The 26,895-nt window shown below is 55.7% G+C and overlaps 1 protein-coding gene across 4 annotated transcripts; it reads left to right on the forward strand.

The window, feature by feature from the left end:
- The first annotated feature begins 839 nt into the window (after nucleotides 1-839).
- Nucleotides 840-24,995, forward strand: ATAT1 (alpha tubulin acetyltransferase 1). Of its 4 annotated transcripts, XM_073311166.1 has the most exons (12): nucleotides 840-1,002; nucleotides 3,780-3,840; nucleotides 4,212-4,303; nucleotides 6,630-6,690; nucleotides 7,343-7,456; nucleotides 9,076-9,177; nucleotides 9,782-9,827; nucleotides 14,402-14,473; nucleotides 15,864-16,083; nucleotides 22,738-22,850; nucleotides 23,296-23,341; nucleotides 23,720-24,995. In XM_073311166.1, exons 1-12 carry the CDS (start codon nucleotides 893-895, stop codon nucleotides 24,054-24,056), a joined length of 1,374 nt encoding a protein of 457 aa, XP_073167267.1. In that variant the 5' UTR covers nucleotides 840-892; the 3' UTR covers nucleotides 24,057-24,995. The 4 variants fall into 4 exon arrangements, with proteins under 4 accessions (XP_073167267.1, XP_073167268.1, XP_073167271.1 ...); XM_073311167.1 differs by lacking the exon at nucleotides 22,738-22,850 and having other exon boundaries at nucleotides 23,720-23,886; XM_073311170.1 differs by lacking the exons at nucleotides 22,738-22,850; nucleotides 23,296-23,341; nucleotides 23,720-24,995 and adding exons at nucleotides 11,861-11,906; nucleotides 18,296-21,550 and having other exon boundaries at nucleotides 14,379-14,473.
- The last annotated feature ends 1,900 nt before the right edge of the window (nucleotides 24,996-26,895 follow it).

Below are 26,895 nucleotides of genomic sequence, written 5' to 3' on the forward strand. Positions count from 1 at the left end.
GTTCTTACGGGGGGTGGCAGGTTGGGGGAGGTGCTTATGGTAGCGGATAGTCCTTGGGGTTCCCTGTGATGGGGGAGCCATTGTTTTGGGGGTCTTGTATAATGGTGGGACCAGATGGGGGGGGTTCCTATGGAGTGAGGGGGAAGGCAGAATGAGGAGGGCAGTCCAGGGGGTCCCTATCATAGGTTAGGCAGCTTCAGGGAGCAGAAGGACTTGTTTATTGGGAGGATCCCTATGATGGAGACCAGATTAGGGTGTCCTGTCCATTGGAGGAGGCAGAGGTAGTTCCTTATCTGAGCCAGATTAAATGGGTCCTCTCATTAGAAGGGTGAGCCTTTGGAGTTGGGGGAGTCCCCTAAATTGCCGATCATAAATTGGTGGGCCCCTCTATTTGGAGGGCAGCCTATGGGAAGCCCCCTTTAATGGGAGGCAGATTAGGTGGATCCCGTAGTTTGAGGGTGATGAGGCTTTGGGTGCTCCCGGATATTGGGCGGACTTGGATTTGGGGGACAGCTATTGGGATCTTATGATGCCCTGGGGCAAAAATGATGAGCACCCCTTACCCATCAGGGTCTGGGGCAGGGGTGATGGGCACTTATTACTCATCATGCTCTGGGACAAGGATCAGAAATTGCCCGTCGTGCCTTCGGGCAGGAGTGAGAGGCGCCCATGGCCCTTTTTGGGGGGAGGGAGCAGAGTGAGAGAGGGGGCGGAGCAAGCTCAAGCCCGTGGTTGCTAGGGAGGCCCGGTTGCTAGGGGCGGGACCAGGCGTGGGACGCTTGCCACGGAGGCGGGGCGTCGCTAGGGGGCGGGGCGCGCGTTGCTAGACGGGCGCCGCGCGCCGGAGGACGGGGCGGGGGGGCGAGCAGCAGGACCCGGATGCCGGCGGGCGATGGAGTTCCCTTTCGATGTGGACGCGCTGCTTGGGGAGCGGGTCACGGCGGTGGACCAGCACCTCCAGCCGCCGGGCCGCCGGGGGCCCGGCTACACCGCGGCCCACAGGTAACCATGGCAACGGCCTGGCACCCCGCCCGGCGCGGGGCCGCTCAGGGGTCATGGCAGCCGGCACGGGGGGGGCCCTAGGGCACGATGGGTAACGGGTGCCCATCACCCCTGCCCCAGGGCACCTTGGGTAAGGGGAGGGCCCTGCCCCGGGGGACCCTGCCCCAGGGCACCACGGGTAACGGGTGCCCATCACCCCTGCCCCAGGGCACGATGGGTAAGGGCGGGACCCTGCCCCAGAGCACCTTGGGTAGTGGGTGCCCATCACCCCTGCCCCAGGGCACGATGGGTAAGGGCGGGACCCTGCCCCAGAGCACCTTGGGTAGTGGGTGCCCATTACCTCTGCCCCAGGGCACGATGGGTAAGGATGGGACCCTGCCCCAGGGCACCATGGGTAACAGGAGGTGTCTCCTGCCTCAGGACATGATAGGTACCGGGAGGATCCCATAGGTAATGGGTGCCCATCACCCCGCCCCAGGGCATGAGAGGTGCTCCTTCCCCAGTGTGTGGTGGGAAGGGGATGCCTGTCACCACTGCCCCAAAACTGCAGCCAGGACGTGGTGTTGTCACTTATCCCGACTAATGGCACTGGAGTAGGGGTGTAGATGGGGGCCCTGCACCAGGCAGCAGGTGAGGGTTTGCCATAGCGCTCTCCCCATGCACAGTTGGGGTCAGTCCTTAGCTTCCCCCTGGTCAGCCTGTGTCCAGGCTTTGCCAGGCTGGCTTTCGCTGGATTTAGAGCACCCCAGAGTGTCCAACTGAGGGCGGCACCAGGGTGGAGTTGTTTTGGAGAGCCTGGGTCCGTTAGGATCATTGGCATTTCCCCCCCATTTGGTTCCTCTGGAGTCTTCCACAATGGTGTTTTGGGGATATAGGAGGCAAAGACTCCAGGGATGATGGGTAATAGCTATTCTCTGCCCTGGGGTGTGATGGGTAATAGCTATCCCTCATTGTTGCCCCCAGATATGATGGGTATTAGGCACCCTTGTCCTGGGGAATGATGGGTAATAGCTGTTCATGTGATTGGACTTTGGTGCAGCTGGGTAAAAGGGGCATGCTGGGTAAATTGCACCACCTGTGCTGGGTATAATCTGCCACCCCTTGCCTGTGGAACATGCTGGGTAATTGCCACCACTTCCTCACGAAGTCACTTCTTTAAATGGCCTCTGGAGTGTTTTGCTGACTTTTGAACTATGGGGCGGAGGTAGAGGAAGGGCCAGAACCCCACATATTGTAAACTACAACCCACAGTTCCACTAGTGAGCCATGGGCCTTGCATCTCCAGGTGGCCACGTATCTGCACAGCAGTGCCATGTATCTGTGCCACAGTGTACCTGGAGTGATGTAACCCTGGCTATGGAAGAGTGTGGTCCCTCCCAGTGAAGGACTGAGAAACATAGGCTGGGGATTGGGGTGTGTGGGGCACTCCTGGGTTCCATTCCCAGCTCAAGAAGGGGAGTGGGCTCTAGTGGGTTAGAGTGAGGGGGAGGGGGGGCTGGGAGTCAGGACTCCTGGGTTCTAGCTCCAGCTCAGGGTGGGTTGGGGGCGGAGTGGGGTCTAGTGGTTAGAGCAGGGGGGACTGGGGATCAGGACTGCTGGGTCCTATCCCTGGCTCTGGGTGGGGAGTGAAGTCTAGTGGTTAGAGCGGGGGGCTGGAGGTCAGGATTCCTGGGTTCTGTCCCTGACTCTGGGAGGGGAGTGGGTCTAGTGGGCTAGAACTAGGGTGATCAGATGTCCCGATTTTATAGGGACAGTCACAATTTTGAGGTCTTTTTCTTATATAGGCTCCTATTACCCCCCACCTCCTGTCCCTATTTTTCACACTTGCTGTTTGGTCACCTTAGCTAGAACAGATCTTGGTGTTTAGTTGTAAACAGCGGGGGAAGGAGTAACAGAATTCAGCAGAAGGCAAAACTCCGTTGGATTCCATCAACTCCAGCCCCAGACGGGCTGGGCAGCATTGATCCCTACATTCTATTTCTCCAGGCCTTTGTCCAGACCGAGGTCAAAATATCTTCAGTGCTCACACTCTGCCCTCCTCCCTTGGAGAGACACTTGCATAGGCTCAAAGATCTGCCCAGCGCTAGGGGATGGGCCCTGATACCCAGTTGGAGAGGCCCTCCCCATCCCTCTTAGCTCCCCCCTCCATCCTCTAAAGAATCCTCCTCCCTTCAGACACTCACTGTTAGACAGTTTTTGCACTGGGAGCTGGGGAGAGGCTGTCAGCAACATACAGCCGATTAAATCTTTCCTCTCTGCTGCTGCTGCTTCGTGTCTGCATTGCCTAATGGACTGCACCAGAGTGCAGTGGGTTGTGAGAGTCCCTCACGATCCCCTGAGGCCCTTCCATTGTGGCTTACATGGGGTTTTTATGTTAAAGGACTGAGGGGGTGGGCTGGTGGGGAGAGCAGGTGGCCAGGGCATTACAGCCACCCTTCCAGGGGTTCTACCCCCAGCTGGGAGAGGGGTGGGGTCCAGTGGGTTCATGAGAGGGCTGGGAGCCAGGGCTCCTGGGTTCTATTCCAGCTCTGGGAGGGGAGTGGGGGTAGTCTTAAGCAGAGGAGGCTGGTAGCTGGAGAACAATAAGGTATGGTCTTGCTGATGTTTTTCCATGTGAATGCGTCTCAGACACAGCCTGACCTCCTGCGGCCCTCCCACCCCGTATGGCATTTAGGGGCTCAGACCCCTTTCCCTCAGCAAAGGTTGGGCACAGTCCCTCCTTCTGTGGGTGGCTCAGACTCCAGCGAGTCCTAACTCCTTTGCTCTCCTCTGCTCAGGGTGGATCTGCAGCAGCAGCTCATGACCATCATAGACGAGATGGGCAAGGCCTCGGCCAAGGTAAGGCAGAGTTTGGAAACCGAGGAGTTAATGGCACGTGGGATGGGATTAGGCTCTGGGGTGGGGGGAAATAGGGGTACCAGGGTCAGCCAGATGTGAGCTCTTCCACCCTTGTTTACCCCGCCCTGTTATTTGAAGATGAAGGCTCATCAGTGAGCTAGAAAATGGGTGAGCTCAGGAGAGTGGCGAATGGGACAGGGCGGGGGCTTTACCCTCTAGGGAGCGCTGACTTCGACGTGGCCCCAGGGCAGGGTACAGGCTGGCTTAGAGGGCCAGGAGGCACTGGGTCCGATCCAGGGCTGAGCTGTGGTAGTTCTCCTCCCCAGCACAGCTTTGCCCTCTGCTCCAGCTCACCCCAAATCTGTTTCTAGGCCCAGAACCTGCCGGCCCCAATTACCAGTGCCTCGCGGATGCAGACAAACCACCACGTTCTCTACATGCTGAAGGACAATGAAGTGAAGACGTGAGTCCCTTTGCGACCCGGGTTTGGTTCCCGAGCCATCCCTGTGGAGAAGGGCACGTCATTCTGCATCAGACCAGTGGGCTGTTCTGGTTTATTAGCTGGCCTCCCCAGATCAGACCCATGGGCCCATCTAGCCTGGTATCCTGCCTTCCCAGATCAAACCATTGGCACAATCTAGCCCAGTATCCCACCTCCATTGATCAGACTGATGAGCCCATCTAGCCTGGTATCCTGCCTCCTTGCATGAGACCCATGGGCCCATCTAGCCCGATATCCTGCCTCTCTGCATCAGACTCATGGGCTCATCTACCCCAGTATCCTCATCAGCGCAATGAACACTTTGGTTCTGCCCCTCACAGCAACTAGTGCTGGGTACTTCTGAGAAAGTTATAAACTTCCCCCAATGCTCCCCACTGGGCAGTACCCTCAGATGATGAGAGATTCCTTCTTGGCCCCCACCCCCTTCCTCAGGTGGGCATCAACTCCTGTCCTGAAGCCTGAGGATTGGATGTGTCTACACCTGTCTGCTCCCCTACCTGCCTCATTCCATAAGCGCCGACTCCGTGGGTGCTCCAGGGCAGGAGCTCCCACAGGGAAAAATTGGTGGGTGTTCTGCACCCACCGGCAGCTCCCCGCCCCCCTGCCCTCCTCCATCACCCCCATCACCTCCGCCTCCTCCCCTGAGCACGCCGCGTGCCCGCTGTAATGATGCTGGTTCTGGTGGGATCCAACTGAGAGTGCCAATTCAGGACAAATTGCTTAAAGCAAGGCAGTAACAGCCCAAGGCTGGGGTTTTTCCACCTCTAAGGCAAACCAAACCAGCCAGACAGAGAGGACTTTGGTTTTTCCCCACTGGCTAACCACAAGTCACACAAGAAATTCCCTTGGACGCTCCAGTTTCCTAGTATCACCACCAGTGCCACTCGTTAGGGAGATAAATGATTATGGAAACCAATACCCCAGTAAAAGAAAAAAGGTTCTCTCGATCCCAAAGGACCAAGCCCCAGACCTAGGTCAATATACAAATCAGATCTTACCCACAAATCACACTGTTGCCAATCCTTTTAGAATCTAAAGGTTTATTCATAAAAGGAAAAAGATATAGATGAGAGCTAGAATTGGTTAAATGGAATCAATGACACACAGTTATGGCAAAGTCCTTGGTTCAGGCTTGCAGCAGTGGTAGAATAAACTGCAGGTTCAAATCAAGTCTCTGGAGTACATCCACAGCTGGGATGGGTCTTTCAGTCCTTGGTTCAAAGCTTCAGTGTAGCAAAGTTCCTCCCGAGGTATGAAGCAGGCCTGAAGACAAGACGGAGGAGCTGCAGCAGCTTTTTATATTCTCTTGCCATGTGGTCTTTCTTTCTTTGTCCTAAAGACAAGCTGTCCATCACATGGCCTGGAAAAACCTCAGAGTTCTGTCCATAGGCATGTCCCTGCATACCTTGCTAAGTCACCAAGGTGTGTCTGCCTTCTCTCAAAGGGTCTGTTGTATAGCTGATGGTCTTTAATGGGCCATCAAGCAGGCTAGGCAGAGCTGACACCAACTTGTCTGGGGTGTCACCCAGAAGAATAGCATAAGTTTGAAATATAGACAGTATAGAGCCAATATTCATAACTTTAACTACAAAAATGATACACACATATAGACAGCATAATCATAACCAGCAAACCATAACCTTGTCTGAGACACCTTATTTGACCCCCTTTATACAAGCTTTGGTGCCACTACAGGACCCTGGTTGCAACAATGATCTATACGGTCCCAGTTCATGTCAATAACGTCACACCTGCTTTTTCCCCCTAGCTCCCAGCACTTGCGCTGCAAAACAGGTGTTCTGCGCAGCTGGGAGGGAGGGGGGAGGAGGGGGAATGTGGCATGCTTGGGGAAGAGGTGGAGCTGGGGCGGGGATTTGGGGAAGGGATCCAATAGCGGCAGGGAGGGGGCGGAGTTGGGGCGGGGACTTTGGGGAAAGGGTTGGAGTGAGGGCGGGGGAGGGCGAGCACCCACCGGTGCCAGGGAAAGTTGGCGCCTATGCCTCATTCAGCTCTTTGACAGGGTAATGTCCTGCAGCAGTGAGTTTCACAGGTTCTCATTCCCTCCCCCTCTACATTCACCATACCATAGATATTGGAGGATTAGATGGGACCTTCGCTCACCTGTCCATGGCTCCTCTGACCCTATGAAGCTGGTACCATAGAGACTAGAGGAACTTCATGCACAGAGAGGACAATCGTGGCTTCCCATCAGTGTGTGTCTCCTCTGTCTCCTCTCTCCCAACTTGATGCCTTCGCTAATGTCCCCTCTTTTCCTCCCCCATTGCAGAGCAGGGAAAGGGGCCATAATCGGCTTCCTCAAGGTCGGCTACAAGAAGCTCTTCCTGCTGGTGAGTTGCTGTAATGCAGCTCTGAACTGGAGACCCAATAGGAGATGCGCTCCCCTCTCAGTCAGCGCTGACCCAATGCTCCAGTGCGGCACTAGGGGGTGCTGTGCTGCACGAAGCAGAGTGGATGGCTCAGTAGGGGGCACTGTCCCCTCACAGTCTGTGCTAACCTCAGTGGTGTGCTGTCTAACTGGCCTTTTGTGTTCCATTCACATTGCGATCCTTGTTACTTGGATCAATTTCAGCATCAGGGGAAAAACCTCTGTTGGAAAAGTTTCACCCAGCTTTAATCAGGACTCCTGGGTTCTATCCCTGGCTCTGGGAAGAGAGTGGGTTCTAGTGGGTTAGAATGGGGCGTGGGTGGGGGCTGGGAGTCAGGACTCCTGGGTTCTAACCCTGGCTCTGGGAGGGGAGTGGGTTCTAGTGGGTTAGAATGGGGGGGGGGTCGGGCGGGGGGGGGCTGGGAGTCAGGACTCCTGGGTTCTATCCCTGGCTCTGGGAGGAGAGTGGGGTCTAGTGGGTTAGAGCAGGGGTGTCCATGAGCCAGGACTCCCAGGTTCCCTGACTTTTCAGGGCAGGTCACCTATTCTGGGGGCCCCCTGGTTATTCAGCACTGCCTGCATATTCCCTCCCTCTTCCCGCCCCCCCTTCCCAGGATCGCCATGGGGCTCACAACGAGGTGGAGCCGCTGTGCGTGCTGGACTTCTATATCCATGAGTCGCTGCAGAGGCACGGCTATGGCAAGGAGCTCTTCCAGTGCATGTTACAGGTGAGAGCAGGGGCCCAAGGGAATTGCTCTGTCTGGGAGGGTCCCTCTCACCCCTTTCCTGCCTCCCTACCATGCCGGGTGGGAGGGTTTGGGGATCACCCAGACCAGTGAGGGGGTCTGGCACCACCTGCCTTGTAAATTCAGGTGCCATCATGCCCATACGGCTCGGAGCTCTGATTCCAGGCATAAAGGTCTCACCCTGGCTTCCACCAACCTAGTTACTCCTTGCAAGGTGGCCCCATTAGCCCAAGTCGTCATGTCGTCCCCCCCCCCCCAAAAAAAACCTGTCTCTCTGAATTACCCCCCCCTCCTTCCCCCCCCAAAGGGGTGAAATCTGCCCCCAGTTATCAGTTCCCTTTGTCGCACAGGCTGCATCCTAGAGCCCGGCTTGGAGGAGAAATAAGGGGAAAAGTTGATTGAATAGAGAAATCGCAGTGCCAAAGGGGAAATAGTGAGGGAAAGCCAACGTGGATGAGCTCCGCGGAAAATAAAGACGCTGTCTCAGGCTTCACGCTTCTCTGTTAGCCAAATTCCCTTTCCTGATGCCAGTTACCTGAACGGTTTCCCAGCACGCCCTCTGTTCTAGTGGGCCACAGACAGCACCCTGCTTAGATGCCAGCCCTGGACAGCCTTCACTTCCTCAAGCCTTCTTCCCTTTGGACAGGCTTTATGGGTTTCATGTTCCCCCCGCCCAGACTGTGGGAATTTACAGAGTGCGGGAAACTCCCTCCTCACCTAGTTTTCCAAGACTGGGGTTTTCTTGTCAGTTTCAGTGTTTTTCCATTAACTCCAGTAATCCCCCATGAGCTTTCCCTGGGCAGGCCAATGCTTGGTGCCCCTGCCTGCCTGATTGCTTCACACCCCTGTCGGGAGGTGATGCTGTAGTTGAATCCTGGTTACAGTTACAATGTTCTGAACATACGTGCATATGGTCATCACCAGAGCCTGTACACAGATTTCCTCATGGCCACAAAGTTCAGGTCACTACAAGCTTTCATTAAAGACCACCCTTGACATATATTGATATACAGTAATATTGTCCACAACCAATTGATTCAGTCACTTATTCTGGCGGGTTCAAACCCCCTGTTCTCCCCTTGGGGTGTCTGGATCCTGACTGTCACAATGCGTGACCCCATTGATTCATCTGGACCTGTATTCCCACATCTTTGGGGGACCCCATTGGTCCATCTGAGCCTGGATTCCAGACCAGTGGTCGGTCTGGTATCCGGAGTCTGTGACCAGGCCTGAGGCTGCTGGGAAGTGGCCGGTTAGAGGTGGTGGTTGTGACCAGGAACTGGGTTCGGGCTCACCAACTGCTTTCACATGTGGGCCAACAGATGGGAACAACCTTAAGCAGCTACTGACCTGGAGCTGGAGTGGAATTGGTGCCCCCTAGAGGCGTAAGGCCCTGTGTCCCATTCCCTGCCCCCCTGACCCAGCCAGACTCCCAACCAGGGACCAGATTGGAGCTGTGAATTTGGTAGGGCCCCACCCATTCCCCACCCCCTGCGCCAGCCAGTCCCTTAGCTGAAGATGTTGTTTGTACCGTGGGTGTGTTTAATCTTGACCCTGTGACCTTGACTAGTCCCCGATTGTGTCTCCTCTCCGGCTGTCAGCGTGAGCGAGTGCAGCCCCACCAGCTGGCCGTGGATCGCCCCTCGGAGAAACTCCTCTGCTTCCTCCACAAGCACTACAACCTCCAGGGGACCATCCCCCAGGTGAGTCGCACCCTCTGGCTCCTCCCATCATCCTCCGGGGGTGAGGGACGGATACACCCCATTGTGCCGTTGGGGCGGCGGAGGGCATGTACTGAGTGATTTATCAGGAGCAGCTACTTTCTCGGCTGCCAGCCATGCCAGGGAGCTGCAGAGGAGAAGGCTCTTGCCACGTTGGAGGGCCAGAGGGGCTGATTCTCAGCTCCCCCGCTCCTGGGCTTGGATGTGGCTTCAGGCCACCTTTGTCCTCCTGGAGCAGCAGGGGCCTGAGCATGACTGGGCAGGGCAAAGAGGAGGCTGGCGAAGGGCAGGCATATGAGGGTATCGGGGGGGAGGGGGAGCTGGCTGGTGCTAGGGGAATGGGGGTGGGGGAGGCTGGCACTGGGGAGTAAAGGAAGGGAGGAGGGGGGACTGGTGCTGGGGCACAATGGGGTTGGCGGGGAGTTAGGAGAGGAGCTGTCTCTGGGGCGGAATGGGGGCAGCGGGGGTGGGGAAGGCGGCTGGTACTGGGGTGTTGGGGGCTGGCGCCAGGCGGGGGAGTGGGAGTGGGGGCAGGAGGCGTCAGAGGCAGGAGTTTCTCATTGTCCGTGGCCTTCGCTTCTCCCAGGTGAACAACTTTGTGATCTTCGAGGGCTTCTTTGCTGACCAGCACGGTGAGTGGCCTGGCCGTGGGTGGCCCTCCCTCTCTGTCAGCAGGGGGCGCTCCCCTGACATGTAGCCCCTACCCTGCCCAGGGACATCCCTGAGTCACAGCCGCCAGCTGGGGGCTGCTTTGATGGCAGCTGCAAAGCCCAGCCTGCCCCCTAGGGGTCAGCGTCAGTCCTGCTACCCCATTGCATAGGCAGGGCTACCCCAGAGGCCTGGGGTTTAGACCAGGGGCTAAGACAACAAATCTGGAGGGCAAGTGGCAGCCCCGAGGGGGTAGCAAACACCCCCAATCGGAGCGATAACAGCACCACTCAGTCCTGCTTTCTGCCTGGTGGGTCCTGTCTTTCCACTGCCTTGTGGGGTTTCAGGCCTGAAGCGAAAGGGGGAGGTGGTCTTCACCCCTTCCCGGCCAGCTGGGCCAGCTAGCCTGGGTGGCGAGCAAACAGGAAACAAAAATTGGGGTTTGGCCCCTTTAAGGCCAGGTGCATTCTGGGAGTTGTAGTCCCCCAAGAAGGAGCTAGAGCTAGACTTGTGGGGAAGGAACAGGACTTCTGCTGTATCCTGCTTCTCACCCGGACAAAGGGCAGAATGGGAAACTGAGGCACCGAGCAGTGAAGTGACTCACCCAGCAGGCCAGGTGGCAGTGCAGGGAATAGAATCCAGGTGTCCTGTGTCCCGGCCCACTGCTCTAACCCTTAGGCAACCCTGCCTGTGTTTGAATCCTGTTAAGCTCCACGCCTCAGAACTCTCCTGTGTCCGTGAGTTCCACAGGCTCATGCTGACTTCATTCATATCAGTGGGATTTAACCCTTTGTGCTGCCTTCGTCTCCTCCTCCCGCTGCTGATCGTCCCAGAGCTGCGGTGGAGGGGTGGGGGGCAGTGTTACCGAATGCCTCTGGAACTTAACCTCGCCCTTTTTTCCCCCTCATGCTCGGGCCCATCTCATATAGAGAGCTGGTGCATTCTTAGCTTGCCTAGATCCTCCCTGCCTGAGGTTCCTGGCCCCCATGCTGCCATGCCTTCCGTTGCCCTGGGGGTGGCGTTCTCTCTAAGCAGCATCAATGCAGTAAGGAACTCGTACCTCTCCCTGAGTGTCTCCTCCCCTGCATCTCGCCCTGAACCCCACACAGAAGCCCACTCTTCTCCTCTGTCCTGTGATGACCCCCCGAACCTCGGCTGATCTGACCCCATCTTGTCAGCTTCCCTACCGCCGCTTCGGCACCTCCATGTGCAGAGCAAGTGGCACATTACAGCTTGTTGCTGTCTACATGGCACGTTCATCTCTGTGCAGATTGACAGGCTGTTACCTCATGCAAGCATTATTTCAACCACAGCTGTAACGCAGCCACCTCTGGGGTGGGCCGCGGCAGCTCCTTAACAGCCAGGCAGCAAGATTTCACAGAGATCCTCAGCCTAGTACTGAAATGCAGCCACTTCTGGGTGGGGCAGCTGATGAACAGCCATGCAACAGCACCACCCAGAGATGGCTTAACCAGCGCTGAAATGCTGCCACCTCTGGGGTGGGGCAATTGGATAACAGCCACGCAGCAACACAGGGATTGCTCACCTACCACTGACCCGTGTTGGGGGTGGGGCATAGCAGCTGTTTAATACTCATACCAGAGCATAAGGCCAGATATGACGAATACAGTGACTAGCAGCTGTTTGGGACAGGAAGTGAAGAAGAATTTTTCTTCAGTTACTCCATTAAAAGTGTAGGAAAGCTCGTGGAAGTGGGACTAGGAGGAGAAGAATGAAGAATGAGTGCCTGATTGAATGTGAGTGATCGGCACCTTGAAAGGACACTGCCCCCTATGGGTCAGCACTTACTGAGGGGAGTGCGCCCCCTACTGAGCCCCCACCCTGCTCCCTGCAGCACAGCACCCCCTAGTGCTGCTCTGGGGCATTGGGGTCAGCACAGCACTCCCTACTGAGCCCCCACCCTGCTTCCTACAGCACAGCACCCTCTAGTGCCACACCGGGGCATGGGGGTTGAGTCTTCCACCCTCCCATCATTCATCCAGTACCATGCTCTGAGCGCCAACCTATAGCAGCATCAGGAGCAGGCTGGCCAATGCAGCAGCGCTCTGTCGCCCTCTTGAGGCAACTCAACCACACCACGCCCTGCCGCCCTAATCCATTCTGTGCCAGGGTTGAAAGCCGTCACTGAAAGGCAGCATGCGGGATCGAGCTCTGCAATTTGCCCTGCTTTGCGGGGAGGGGACGCTACGTTCCAAGCCGGGGACTTGCAGAGACCGATTGAATCAGCGTCCCTATCTAGACGCCTTTATCCCTGTCACACGATTTCCATTCCCTTGTGTTTTCAAAAGCCTGCCCAGCTGGAACAAAGAGAGTCCTTTGTCTCCCACATGCATCGAGCGGGGAGCTCGGGACAGCTGCCATCTCCTACTGGTTACACCCCCAGGCCATCATATCAAATGGCCTCTGATTTCCAGCCCCTTGGTCATGGGCTGCCTGACTCCAGACACCTCCAGCCTGGCTCTCAGAGGTGCTGATCACGCACAATGCCACTCATAGACAGTGGGAAATGTGGATCCTTGGGCAAATCACTTTAGCTGAGCACAGAGAAGGTGAAGGGGTGACTTGATCCTAGGTTGACCAGATGGCAAGCATGAAAAATCAGGACACTTCTTTTTCGGGGGCGACGGATAGAGTTGCCTATTTAAGACAGAGCCCCTAATCTTGGGACATCTGGTCAGCCTACTTGATCACTGTCTAGCAGTACCTGCATGGGGAAGAGAAATCTGATAGTAGGGGGTTCTTCAGTCTAGCACAGGGGTTCTCAAACTTTTTTTGCTGGGCCCCCCTTTGAAAATATTTCAGGCTGTGCCAACCCACCTCACTCTTGGTACCAGACATAGCTTTCGCAACATGAGTGCAGATCCCTACAAAGCTAAGTAACCGTACTATGCCCCCCCCTTACTTCTGTGCTGCTGCTGCTGGCGGCGCTGCCTTTAGAGCTGGGTGCCTGGCCAGCTGCAGTCACTTTCTGGCCGCTCAGCATGGTACGGTATTGCCACCCTTACTTCTGTGCTGCTGCTGATGGCAGTGCTGCCTTCAGAACTGTGTGGCCGGAGAGCGACAGCAGCTGGCCGGGCACCCAGCTCTGAAGACAAGGAAAAATGACGAGCAAGAGAAAATTACGGACATTTGTTTGTATTTCAAAAATCCACCCAGACGGAGCTTGGAGGACCAAAAAGAAGGTCATATCTGGGAAAACTCAGACGTTTGGTCACCCTATAATTTGTGTGATCTCGCGACTGCCCTACAATAGTCTTGAGATCCCCTTTTGTGTTGGGACCCCCAGTTTGAGAAACGCTGGTCTAGCAGACAGAGGTCTAACGAGATTCAACGGCTGGAAGATTGAGACTGGTATATTTTTACCAGTGAAGGGTATTAATGGTTGGCCCAGCTGTGCTGTGCTGGATTCTCCATCACTGGAGATTTTAAAATCAAGAACGGGTCTTTTTTTTTTCCCCATAAAAGATCTGCTCTGGTTCAACCAGGGATCAATCCAGAGCCGTTCTGTGGTCTGGCTTATCCTGGAGCTCAGATTACAAGTGTCCCATCTGCCTTTAAAATCTAGAAAGCGGATCCTAGGCGACAGGGGCCCAAATATGCAAGGGAGACTACAGTCAGAGGCTGCTCTTGGATAGGTTGGCCCAAGCGTCTCTGAAAACAGGGAGCATCTCTCTGTTCTGGGTTTGGACAGCTGCTGAGCAGTGACTGGGTGGTAGGGGAATGCAGATATAATAGCGACGAATGTTGCTTCTGCTCCAACTGGACCCCTCCTGGTAGAAATGCTAATGCCTCATGGGGCCGCATCCCATTCAGTGATGGGTTGGTGCCCTACACGCTGCTTTGTAGGGCTTTGCCGAGTCTAGCAATCAGTGTTTCAAGCACTAGGGTACCTGCCCCTTTCTTCCATGGTGGGGCAGCTGGGGAACAGCTGCATATTAGCGCTGCACAGGGATTGCTCGTCAGACACTGAGATGCAACCGCCTCTGGGGAGGGGCAGGAAGGGAACAGCTGCACAGTGATGCTGCACAAGGATTGCTCATCCAGGGATGAAATGCAGCCATCTCTGGGGTGCGGTAGTTGGAGAACAGATGCACAGCAACTTGGCACAGGGATCAATCAGCCAGTGCTGAGATGCAGCCACCTCTGGGATGGGGTGCAGCATCCATTTAACGGCGAACAGCAACAGTGCATGTTTTGGAAAGGAAAGGAAACCTACAGGGTGTGGTGCTTAGAGAGGCAGTACAATGCAATCAGCCATAGTGAGATTGGGCCAGGACCCTGGGGTGCGTTTGCTGCAGTAGCGCCTACTAGCCCAGGCACAGCCCAGGACCCCGTTGTGCTTGGCACTGTACAGACCCAGACCAAAGCGACCGGCCCTGCCCCGAAGAGCTGGCAATCAAAGTTAGGCCAGGAGTGCTCCGGTGAGCCCAGGACGGGTTTGAAACCTCCAGCTCTGGGATGTGGTAGTTACGATCTGGGCCAACCCCTTCTGGCCTCTGCCTTTCTGGGACTGACCTTTCTCACCCTCTCCCTGCAGCTCCGGTGAGGAAGTTGCCTCCAAAACGTGCTGAGGAGGAGATAAAACCCTACTCTCTGACAGACCGAGAGTGTAAGAGACCCGTTGTGCCGGCCCAGGGTGGGGGGCAGGGACTGGGACATGGGGCCTTTCCCCTCTAGGGGGCGCTGGCTCTGATCCAGCCTGTGGATGGGGGACTGGCTGGCTGGGGAATGAGACACAGGGCCTTTCCCCTGTAGGGGGTGCCGACTCTGATCCAGCCCGGGGGGAGGGGCGGAGCAGTCTGGTTGGCTCAGGGGGTGGGGAATGGGATGGGGGCGCTGGCTGTGATCCAGCCTGTGGATGGGGGACTGGCTGGCTCAGGAGTATCCCCACCTAGGATGTGCCCCTCTGCCCCCAAACAATCCTAGGAGGTTTGGTGTGGCGCCCCAGTGGCTGAGAAGAGGCAGCACTTGGCTGTAATGAACATCAAAGGGGGGTTGAGACTGCTGGACCCTGTGGGCCCTTAACCTGACTAACCCAGCCTGCACTGCCTAGTGTCACCACACAGGGACTCAGCAGGGCTGTGACAGGGGGTCCCCTGAAATGAGGCTGCTGGCTCGTGTGGTTTTCAGTATGGCCCTCCGTTTGCTTTGACTGGAATGGGGGCTAGAATGATTCCCCTTTCCCTTCTGCCCCCAGCCCAGCTGCTGCACTGCCCACTCCCCTTCTGCTTCCTTCTTTGCTTCCCTCACCCAGCGCACCCCCCGAGGGTTCTTTACTGCCCTGCACAATGATCGCACTGCACCCACCAATCAGCCGTCAACCACACTGCCCTCTCCAGGAGCCGCTCCCACAGCTGTTGTGGGGGAAGCCACCTCCCCTCTGATGGGGAAGGGCAGATCCCCACCCCCCACTTTGCAGAGAGGACAGAATGGACCCCCCCCCCCCACACACACACTGCTAGCTGGAGGGGTTCATCCCATTGCTACCGCCACACAGCATAGGCAGATGGACTGGACTGTCCGTATTATGTTCTATCAATCTTATCTAGCCTCCATCATCATAGGATCTGAGCACCTCACAGTAGCCCTGGGAAGCAGGGCCCTGCTATTAGCTGCCTTCTGCAAATGGGGAAACTGAGGCACATGGCGGCTAAGTGACTTTCCCAAGGTCATTCAGGGAGTTTGGGGCAGAACCGGGAATAGATCCTGGGTTTGCCGAGGCCCAGACAAGCACCCTTACCACTGGGCCATCCCTAGACAAGAGAGGCTGAGAGCTGGAAAACAACCTGGGCCCGTCTTTCTTAACGTGCCCCTTTGTCACACATCTTGGACCTCTCTAGCAACAGGAGGCCCCAGAACTCTATGACTTTGCAAGGTTCACTCCCTTCCCCTTTGTTAATCCAGGATCCCCAGGGCCCCCAGGCTGTACCTGGGTTAGGAAGGGGGGTGGGGGGCACAGAGCAGGGCCAGAGGGCCTGATCCTGGGCATCTCCCTTCAGTCCTGAAGGAGGAGGTGGAGCCACCCTGGCCCTTCAACCAGTCGCACTCGCTGACCCGCTCCAGCAGCCTGGGGAACTCGCCGGTTCGCACCTGCCTCAAGCCCTTCCTCAACGAGCAGGAGCTGCTGCGGAACCTGCGCCTCTGCCCCCCGCATGCGGCCGCCCACCACCTGCTCAACGGCGAGCCGGGCGGGCCGGCCGCCCAGAGGCGAAGAACCAGGTACGGGACGGGGGACGTTGCCACTCTAACCCTGATGGACCCAGCCAGCATTGCGCCTAGGAGCCTGGGCCCTTTTACGGAGGGCATCCTGCTGGGTAGTGCCCGGTCACAGGGATCTGGGCGGCATCCGATTACAGGTGGTTTCCATTAGCGGGGATCTTGGCTGCTGGGCAGCACCTGCTCCTGGGGATTTGGGATCTGAGCTGCCAGGCGGTGTGCGGTTCTGGAGATCTGGGTCGCAGGGCTGTTGGATGGCATCCAATCCCATGAGATCTTGAGGATCCAGAACACAGGCTGGCCTCTGATCCTACAGATCTTGGATCTGGGCTGCTGGTTGACGTCTGGTCCTGGCAATCTGGGGGATGTGGGTGCAGGGTGGTATCTTCTCACTCAGCCAAGAACCAGAGGAGAGAGCAGGTAAGGGGAAGCATGACCCTCTTCCTCATTCTCCTGGTCCTATGTTTTGAACTGCGTTAATGCACAGCTGCTCAGCTCTGTCCCCTCCCGCAGTTACCCGGAGAGGGCAGCTGCAGACTGGATGTGGGGCCTCCCTGCTCTGGGCCAGACTCAGTGGGGCTGTGAATGAGGGGGAGTTGCTCAGCACTGGGGAGGTGGAAGCAGCTGTTGCGTCGTTTGGCGAGCCCTGGCTGGACCACCTGCATTGCACGCTTATCCTGATCATCCACGTCTTGCACGTCCACCCCAAGTGCTGCCTTGGGGGGGAGTTGGCCTTATTTTGCACAAACTGCCAGCCCTCGGTTTGTGCGCCCATGCCAAACTTTTCCCCTTCTCCGGGCTGCACACGCTGCCGCTGAGGCCCAGATCCCCACCCACTAGCGTCGCATATTCGCTCTAGTAGCAAGTCAGTGCAGATTGTCCTCGATTTGCACTGGCCAGGTGTCAAACTGGTGCTGTTTCCCCTGCTTCCGCACGTCCGCATTGAGTGCTAGATTGGTGCCTCCCGTTCGCAGCGAGTCCCAGATCGGTGCAAGGTGCACTAGTTTTGTGGGTGAGTGCCGGATCCGTGCAAGGAGACCACCTTTTGTATGTTCCCACCGAGCGCTGCACTGGCCCATGTTATACTCATGTTGCACACTGTGGTGTGGGATCTGTGCAAACCATACTGATTTTGCATGCCAGGTTGGAGCCATGTGATTTTGCACACTTATGTTGCACACCACCATGTTGCATCCATGCAAATTGCTCTGATTTTGCTTGCTCACCCTTTGCAGGTCAGGTGTTGGATTTGTGTGAGCTGCACTGTTTTTACATGCTCACTGTTTGCACACACACATGTTGGATCTCTGCATACCTCACTGATTTTGCATGCTCACTTGTTGCACATTCAGATGCTGGATGTGTGCGAGATGCATTGATTTTGCACACTCAGAGGTTGGATTTGTGTGAGCCAGTCTGAATTTGCACACTCAACCTTTGCAAGCTCAGATGTTGGACTAGCCAACTAGTTTTGCACACCCACCCTTTGCACACCAGCATGTTGGACCTGTGTGAGCCATACCACTTTTCCATACTTGTGCTTTGCACACCAGGTTGGATCCACATCAGCTATGCTGCTTTTGCATGCTTGTGTTGCACACGATAGTGTTGGGTCCATGCAAAGTTTTCTGATTTTGCACACTCACACTTTGCCTGCTCAGCGTGTTGGATCCATGAGGGGTGCACTGATTTTGCAGGTTCACCATTTACATGGCCGGGGCCAGCTCAATGCAACCCCCACTGGTTTTGTACGCTCATGATTTGCACCCACAGCTGGATCCATGCAAGCTGCACTAACTTTTGCACACTCATGCTTTGCATACCCAGGTCTGGATCAGTGCAAGCCACGCTCCGAGCTGCTCTCACTTGACACCACTGCCAGCCAGTTCAGCTCTGGGCTAGTCACCCAGCTTTGTCCCTTGCCCCCTGCTTTCCAGCCAGTTGAGGGTGTGGAGGGGTCATTCCCACTTTTTCCTGCGCTGCTGAATTTGGCCCAGCAGAACCAACACCTGGTGCCTTTAGCCATTCCCACTGCGCCCCCAGAACCACACAGTAGCTCAGGAGACCAGGTGGGATAAGAACCAGAAGTCACCAGCCATCTCTTTTTGGGTGAGGGGGGGAAAGGGATCTTGCTTGGTCACATTTCCCCCAGCCTGCCTGGGATCTAACCTGTCTTCTCTCTGTCTTTCTCTCTGCCCCCTCCTCCCCATCCCAGCTCCCTCACCCGCTCGGAAAAAAACAGCTATTGACGTCGCCGCTGTGTCCCCCACCCCCGCCCCGGCTTGGTCGTCCATTTGTGTCTTGAGATCTCAGGCGGCGAGAGGGGGGGTTTCAGCCCCATCGTTCCTCCACAGCCCTTTTTTATAGGCTTCGGTGGGGCTGGCGCAGATGCTGGGTTATTTCCGGGGCTCAGTGGGTGTTTTTCCTGGGCTGCTTGTTTTTCTATGGAATGATCCTAAAACTCCCTCCGAAGAGGGATCCGGTCCCATTAGCACGGTAGTTCCCCCCCACCCCCTTTTTTTAAATATGCATATGTTGTACTTTGGATCCAAAGCTCTCAGAGGTTTACAGTGGGAAATCTGGTTCTGATCATCCCTCCCGTGCCGGATCTCGAAATGGGATCTGCTGCTTGGTGCCAGATCAGATCCTCCCCTTGTGTTTGTCTGTAGGTGGATTTAAAGAAAAGGATCCACTGCAAATTGGCAACTGCAGACTCAGAAATAGGACCCCCTTGTTTGTCTTGGGATCTAACTGGGATCCACTATAGATTGCCAGTGGACTTAAACTAGATCTCGTCAATCCACTCTAGAACCAGGTCCCCTTGCGTGTCATCGTTGCTGGGTCTACTTGCAGATCACCAGTGGCTGACTTAAGGATAGAATCCATGTGTATTCCTTAGTGGGTGGATCTAAAAGCAATCCACTAATTTGCTGACTTAAAGGGATCCCTTTATTTTTCTCAGTGGCTGGATCTAAAAAGGATCATAAAATACTAATCTCATCATCAGAAAAAGGATCCCCTTATGTTTCTCGGTAGATCTAAGTGGGATCCAGTGTGGGTGGAGTCTAGAGCAAGGTGCCCCTTGTGGTTCATGCTTGCTGGGTTTAAAGGATCTACTGCTGATCACCAATTACTGGTTATGTTTCTTAATTGGTGGATCTAAAAGGGATCAGCTGCAGGTCACCAATTCCTGGTTTTAAAATGAGATCCCATGTGATTTGCAGTCGGTAGATTTAAAAAGATCCACTCTGGCCCACTAACAGAAGACTCTGAAATAAAGTCCCTTTGTCTTGTGTGGTTGCTGGATCTAAAAGGGATTTGCTGCCGATTACCAGTTGCTGGCTTCAAAATATGACACGTTCCTTGTTTCCCAGTGGCTGGATCTAAAAGAGATCCAGTGCAGATCACCAGTACTAACTCCAGAATAAGATCTGCTTCTCTATTCTCTTGAGTAGGTTAGAAAGGGATCTACTTCATGCTGCCAACCACTGAAACCAAACTAAGATTGAGTTGCATTCTTTGACTGGTGCATCTGAAAAGGGGCCTGCCTTAGCAACACCCAAAACCGACAGGCTACTGGGTCCTCCAAAGGTGATCCACTACATGTTGCCAATTGCTAAATCCAACAAATAGAGTCCGCCCCCAGCTTCCTGATTGCCTGGGTTGCCACATGGCTCCATTACAAATGCCTCCTAAAAAGGTTGTCTACAAATTGCCAATGGCTAGAGCCTCAGGAGGGATCCACTGCTGACTGCCAGATCCCTCCGAGGGGTCCCTTCAGCTGACAGATCCATGGTAGAGATCTACAGAGGATGTGGCCAGTACCCAGATGCCCCCAAAGGGAACCACTGTTAATGACTTCTCAGTTGCTTTTGCTCCCGTTCCCCTGAAGGCGTCACAGCTGTTCATGGGCAGAGGAGTCTAATGGGTTAGAGCGGCGGGGCCTGGGAGCCAGGACTCCTGGGTTCTATCCCCAGTTCTGAGAGCTGAGGAGGGGCCTAGCAGGTTACAACAGGGGAGCTGGGAGTAAGGAATCTTGGGTTCTATCCCCAGCTCTGGGAGGGCAGTGGGGCCAAGTGGGTTAAAGTAGGATGGCTGGGAGTAGAGATCCCTGAGTCTCTTCACAAACTCGCTATGTGAAACTGGGCAAGTCCTTTCACCACTGTGCCTCAGTTTCCCCATCTGTAAAAAAGTATAAAATTAGGGCCCCATCTCCCAGGGATGTCATGAGGCTTAATGAAAGTGTTAATTAGTTAATAATTATTAACACTGGAAAACTTTGGTTCAAAACCTCCCTGCCCTGAATCTGGTGCAGTTATTTTTAAATTATATTAAAACCTGAAGGCCCAGCTGAGATCAGGGCCCTGTTGTGCCAAGCACTGCACAGACACACAGGGAGAGACAGTCCCTGCCCTAGCTGAGATCAGGTCCCCGTTGTGCCCTGCCCCAAAGAACTGACAATCAGACCAGGCATATAAGGGAAGGTTTGTTCTCTCCATTTTACAGATGGGGAAACTGAGGCCAGAGAAATTCATGCCTAGATCCTCAAAGGTATTTGTAGATACCTGTGATGAAGTGGGAATGTTCTATGGTAGTTATATGAGACGTCTGTATGCCTCAGTTTCCCCATACTCCGTGCTTCCCATCAATACTGTGACAGTGGCAGCCTTTTTGAAACAAGGTAACCATTGGTTAGTCACCCTGCACACGGCAGCTGGCGGTTCTTAGGTCAGCGTGGAGGAAAGAAGGTTCAAGCACAGCAAACTCCATGATCAGGCTCTGTCTCTCAGGCCAACCTCCTTCCTCCGCTCCCAGCTTCCCCCCGGAAGCCAGAACTCCTCCCCCACCTGTCACTCGTTTGTTCTGGGCTTTTTGCTCAGCTTCCTGGCAGAGTGGCAGGGAAATCCATGAGGCCCTGGAGCTCGGTCGCTGGCCCCCTTATTATTCTGGGTCAGTTCCTTCAGGGCTCTCAGCTCCACCCAGGCAGGGAGGGGACCCCCCACCTATGTCTCTTAGCCTGCCCTGAGAGCAAACTTAAATCAGTGTTCCTCCTCTGGGTACCAGTGCCACATGCAGGGGAAACTGAGGCACACACAGGCCTCCATACAAATACGACAAAAAGTCCCCTCTCCGTCACAATGCCCACTGAACTCACTGTTACGCACCTAGATACCTGGGAGGATCTGCATCTCCAGGACTTGCCGAAGGTCACACCCGCTCAGTGGTAGAGCTGGAAACTGAGCCCAGAGCTCCTGGTTCCCAGCCCAGGGTCTTGTCCACCAGCCTTCGAGCGCACAGCTAGCTCACTGGGTTGACAGTGTCTTTCTTTAATCTCAGCCCCCGTTTGTCCCCTCCCAGCTGCCCAGGGCTCTGAGCTGCCTTCGGTCGTTAGCGTTCAATGCGGGAACGTGAGCTTTTGTTTACATTTCAATAAAGTTTGGAGATTTTTTTTATTATTATTCAAAATGTTCCATGGAAGCTTTTGTCGTTTATTGTTGCACCGCAGGGGCCGAGGGCAGCTGCACTGCTCTGCCCGTCTCAGCTCTGGAACCATCTTATGGAGCTGTGCCATCAGGAGGGGAGTGGGGTCTAGTGGTTAGGGTAGGGAGGGCTGGGAGCCAGGTCACCTGGGTTCTATCCCCATCTCTGGGAGAGGAGTGGGGTCTAGTGGTTAGAACTGGGTGGGGGTCAGAGTCAGGACTTCTGGGTTCTATCCCTGGCTCTGGGAGGGGAGTTGGGTTTAGTGGTTAGAGCAGGGGGGGCTGAGAGCCAAGACTCCTGGGTTCTATGCCCAGCTCTGGGAAGGGAGTTGGGTCTTGCGGATTGAATCTCATCGATCCCTGCAGGTATGCAGCACATTGCCGAGGGTGGGTCTGTCTGGGGGTACAGAACCACTAGTGGTTGCCTAGCCAGCCCCTTTCACCAGCTACTGGGTACCCTGAATAATAAGCTAAGCGCAGCAGTTTGATTGAACCCCTCCTGAAGGTCTGCGCAGAACCAGCCAGGGTCCCTTGGTGCTGCCTGGCTCTGGAGTATGAACCAGGATGGGTTTGCCAGGCGCTGTCCTCGCTGCTTTGTATCAGCTGGGATCCTCTCAGGCCAGTAGACTGATCACTTACATGGCTACCATCTTGCACCTCCAAGGATCCCAGAGTGATTTCCACCTCTACTGAAATGCAGCCACCTCTGGGGTGGGGCAGCTGGAGAACAGCCGCAGAGGGACTCTGCAGCCATTTAGGACAGGAAGTGAAGTGGGTCAGTGGATCCTGTAGGGGGAAAGGGCAGGGAGGTGAAATGCAGGTGTCAGAGTTGGGATTTGGACAGGGTCCTGTGCAAAGCAGGCCTTTCAAGATCACGAGGGTTGTCAGGAACAAGGGCATCGAGATCAGGACTGAGTGCAAGGGGGAGTGCCCCAGGCCGAGCTGCCATCCTGTTCCCTTCAGCACGGTGCGGGCCAGGGTGTCAGCACCACCTGTGAGGGGAGAGTGCCCCCTGCTGAACCCCCCACCTTAATTCCATTCCATCACGTTGTCTGTGCTCCCGTCCCATGAGACTCCATGCCATGTCTGCCCTCCCAGCTTGGCATCCCCCCCACCCCTCACCTTCCACCTCCTCCTCATCACGCCCCACCCCCGTCTCCTCCCCTCTTTCCTCCAGGAGGAGCGCTGTGGGGCAGGACGGCCTTGTGGCTCAGCGGAGTTCCTACAGCCGCTACGGGAACCCTGCCCCATTGCCTGACGGGGTGGCCGGCGGCGCTGAGAGGAGAGCGGGTGAGTGGGGTGGGCGCAGGGCCCCACCCCGAGCTGGACTGGGGTTTCCACCTCTCACTGTGGGCGGGGTTGGGTGTGTCTGGGCTGGGATCGGTTCTTGGCATCCTGGCAGGTGGACATCTTGCTGCTCTCGCCCATTGCCTTGAAGCCCAGCACTCAGGCTGCAGCTGCCCCCAGAGTCTGGCAGTTCAGGGGGTCCTGTCCTAGCCCCCTGGAGCCAGCTGGAGTCCTGCCACATCTTCGCTGGTCTCCTCTTGCTGATCCTCTATCCCTCACCCTGCTGCACTGGGCATTGGGGTCAGCACTGACTGCCAGGTGCACTGAGCCCCCCACTTCCTCCCTGCTCCCTGCAGTCCCGAGGTGGCGAGGGTTGGGGGGACTGGGAGCGACTATCAGGGACGTTACAAGAATTGCTGCTCACTCCCCATTTTGCTCCTTGACCCAGAGAGCAGCCGAGAGCCACTAAGGAGACTCCAGGACTCAGAAGGCCGGTAAGATTCGTGCTTCCGCTGCCTGCCTCTGGGACACCTCCAGGACACCCTCTACCTCCACAACCTGCTCTCCCCCCACTTCTAGGACCCCATCATGACCCCCCTCCAACCCACATTCCCCACACCACCTGCCTCCCCTCTGCTGGGATCCCTCCCCGGGCACCCCATGCCACCAGCACCCCAACTTCTCGGACTCCTCTGTGATCCTTCCTCCTCTGGCTTTTGTTCCTCACATGGCCCACCTCCCTCGTTGCTGGGAGCCCTCCCCTCCCCCGATCCTTGGCTTGTGCTCCCCACGTCTACCCCCCACCACACTCTAGCAGTATTCGAGGGGACACCCCCCCGGCACTGACTGGTGCCTCCCTCTCTCTACGTCAGGTTGGACAGCACAATGATCACCAGCCAGGACACATCACATCCAGCTCCCCTACCCCAGCCAAGTGGGACGGTCCGTTACTCTGAGGGCACCTCCCTTCCCACTGAGCCGGCCCTGACAGACAGGACTAAGGACCCAGGCGTCCGGGCGGCCCCGGAGTCAAAGCCCTCTGGCCTAGGAGATCCTGTGGACTGCCTCCCTCCACGGCCCAGCAACAGGTGGTACGACCCAGCCGGGGTGCCATGGGGGAAGCAGCCATCTTGGACGGTAGCGGGAGTGTCACGGGATGCCCAATGGATCCGCTACAAGCAGGAGTATCGCAACACCAGGCCCTGGTGAGCAGGGGGGCAGCTAGCACTAAGCCAGCATGGCTGCAGAACCCCACACCTACGGGCCCATCTAGCCCGGTATCCTGGCTCCTCCCTGCTGGGACCAATGGGCCCATGTCGCTTGATATCCCAGTATAAGCTTGATCTTCTACTGGCTGGCATGATTCCCCTGAAATTCTACCTGGTCCATCCCAGCCCTTGGTGGCTTTGGTCTGGAAAGTTTATGAAGGGGTGTCACATGAGGTTTTGGAGAGAGAAAAGGAGGCCCCTTGCCCAGGCACCAGCCTCCTTCCCCTCTCCCCCGTGGTGTTTTCACAGGGGTGGTTGGCAAGGAGAGAGGAGCCAGGGAGGGGGGTCACTGCATGGAGGGCTCAGAGCTGGAGACATCAGGGAGCTGGGCAGTGGGAAATGTTCTTTCTAAACTCATGTTTGGATGGGAAATTGGGTTTTCGACGAGATGGAATTGTTCCGTGAAAAGTGACTGCACCTTGTGGGGAATTTCCATTCCCTCCCCCCAACACCTCAAAAAAACCTGAAAATATTTCAGTTCTGCAAGGCTGCCACAGTGCCTCATGGGTGTTGTAGTTCAGTTTACTTCTGTCCCCATTGTTGACTATGGACCAGGCTCCCTGGCTGGACTATGCCTCCGATGATGCATCTGCCTCTCTTCCCCAAGAGACTGTGGTGAATCATGGGAGATGTAGTCCTATTAGGAAGCCCAACCTAGGGAAGAACCTGGGGGCATGAGACACCTGAACTACGATTCCCATTATGCAGCATGACCAGGGGCTCCCATGATGCAACCGCCTTCCCTCTCGAAGAGCTCACGGTTAAGGCTGCGTGTCTGTCATGGTCATGGAGGTCATGGAAGTCACAGTGTCTTTTGCAGTGGCCTGTGTTGCTGGCTCAGGGGCTGCCCTTGGCCAGCAGCAGTTTGGGTGTGGGAGAGGGCTCAGGGCTGGGTCAGGGGGTTGGGTTGCGGCACTTATCTCGGGTGGGGGGACTCCCCAAAAGCAGCCAGGATGTTCCTCCAGCTCCTCGGCAGAGGGGCCAGGGGGCTCTGCACGCCACCCCTGCTTGCAGGCACCACCTCTGCCGCTCCCACTGGCTGCAGTTCCCGGCCAACGGGAGCTGCAGAGCCAGAGCTTGTGGCAGGTGCAGCACATGGAGCCCCCTGCCCTTCCTTCCCCCTTGCAGCTGCAGGGACATGCAGGCTACTTCCGGGGAGCTGCGCGGAGCCAGGTAGGGAGCCTGCCAGCCCTTCCAACCCCCGGGGCACCAGCGAGGATCCCAGGCTGTGCGCTGTCACCCACCCACCCCAGCACCCATGTGGGTCCCAAGCCACGCCACCAGCACCTCCAGTGCCCCCGGATCGCCCCCCCGCAAAGCACCTGCAGAGCCCCGGCCCAAATTTTAGTTAGGGTTATAGTACAGGTCATGGACAGGTCACAGATAGTAAATAAAAATACATGGCCCGTGACCTGTCCATGGCTTTTACTAAAAATACCCATGTCCAAAAGCTAGCCGTATTCATGGTACGTCATGGGAGATGTGTACACTGGCGGCCTAGCCTACAGCAGAATAACCCTTCTGAATGGCAACTCCCATGATGCATCTCCCTGAGAGACTGGTGCATCATAGGAGATGTAGTCCAACCAGGTAGCTGGGCCTAAAGACACCCGAACTACAACTCCCATGAGGCACTGTAACAGCTTGTCCAAATCAAAATATTTCACTTTTCAGACTAAATGTTTCCTATTTGAACTTTTGCTGAAAGATTGAATGTTTTCACAGGGAACTGCCTCTCTCCCCCACCCCCTCATTTTCCAACTAATTCTGGGTCAAATTCTGCCATGGGTCATAGCGGAGAACCCAACTGCCCTGCCCAAGATACATTCCTATGGGGGTGGGACATCTATGGGGAGGAGCTCCCCCTGCCTTCCTGCTCTCTGTCTTTCATCCCTCATCTAGACACCATCATTCATCTCTTTCTCCGTCTCTCTCTCTCCTCCAAGCCTCTCAATGCCCCCCCCCAGCCCGCTCCCAGATCCCCCACTCCCTGGCTGCTCCTTGTGGGGCATTAGAGTCAATATTAATGGAGAGGGGTGGGGCCAGAGATGGAAGGGGCGGGGTCAATGGAAGGTTCTCAGGATAGGGGCTATGACCCTGACCAGACAGCAGAGAGCCACTGCCTCTTTCCATGGTGCTGTGGATTCCAGGCAGAAAGGAGTGGGATCCCAGTACAGAAAAGGCCAAGCCCCAGTAGGTTGTTTGCATATCCTGGTTATTTAGTGCCATGGGGGTTTTACATTTCCCATCCCGCCGGTTCTGGCCTCTGCACCTGTACGATGGTTTTAACAGCGGCAGGGTGTCGGGCCTTTTAAAGAGAATGAAGTAAACAAACCCGTGAGCAGATGGATCTGCAACCGTCCCCCATGATGAGTGAGAGATCTTGTTATTAACCTGAAGCACAAGCACCCACTAACTTCATTAAGCATGTGCTCGCTGCTTCTTGCTTGCAGCATCGTAACGGTTTGATTAAAGCAATTACGGGCAGGATCCTGAGAATGGGATCAGGCAAAAACCCTGGCAGAGTCTTCAAGAGTGGCTTTGAACAGGCACTTGACACAGGATTTGAGTTAGAAGATGGTATTGATGGATTTCTTCAGAGCAGGAGTTGAGTGGCATTGTGTGCCAAGGAGCACTTTTTTAGAGGACTGGGATTTTGTGCAGTTTTAGGTTTCTCGCTAACTATTTTGGTCATTTTCAGGTATTTGCTATTTTAATAGATACCTGTATTATCAGATGAAGCCATGATTTATGGGCAAGCATGCCATTAAAAAAAGAAT

The sequence above is a fragment of the Lepidochelys kempii genome, chromosome 14, assembly GCF_965140265.1.
Source record: "Lepidochelys kempii isolate rLepKem1 chromosome 14, rLepKem1.hap2, whole genome shotgun sequence".
NCBI lineage: Eukaryota > Metazoa > Chordata > Testudines > Cheloniidae > Lepidochelys > Lepidochelys kempii.

Coding starts and splice junctions, on each gene's coding strand:
- ATAT1 (XM_073311166.1), top strand. CDS start 893: ATGGAGTTCCCTTTCGATGTGGACGCGCTGCTTGGGGAGCGGGTCACG. Junction 3,841..4,211: donor TGGGCAAGGCCTCGGCCAAG/GTAAGGCAGAGT, acceptor ATCTGTTTCTAG/GCCCAGAACCTGCCGGCCCC. Junction 23,342..23,719: donor CTCCAGGACTCAGAAGGCCG/GTAAGATTCGTG, acceptor TCTCTACGTCAG/GTTGGACAGCACAATGATCA.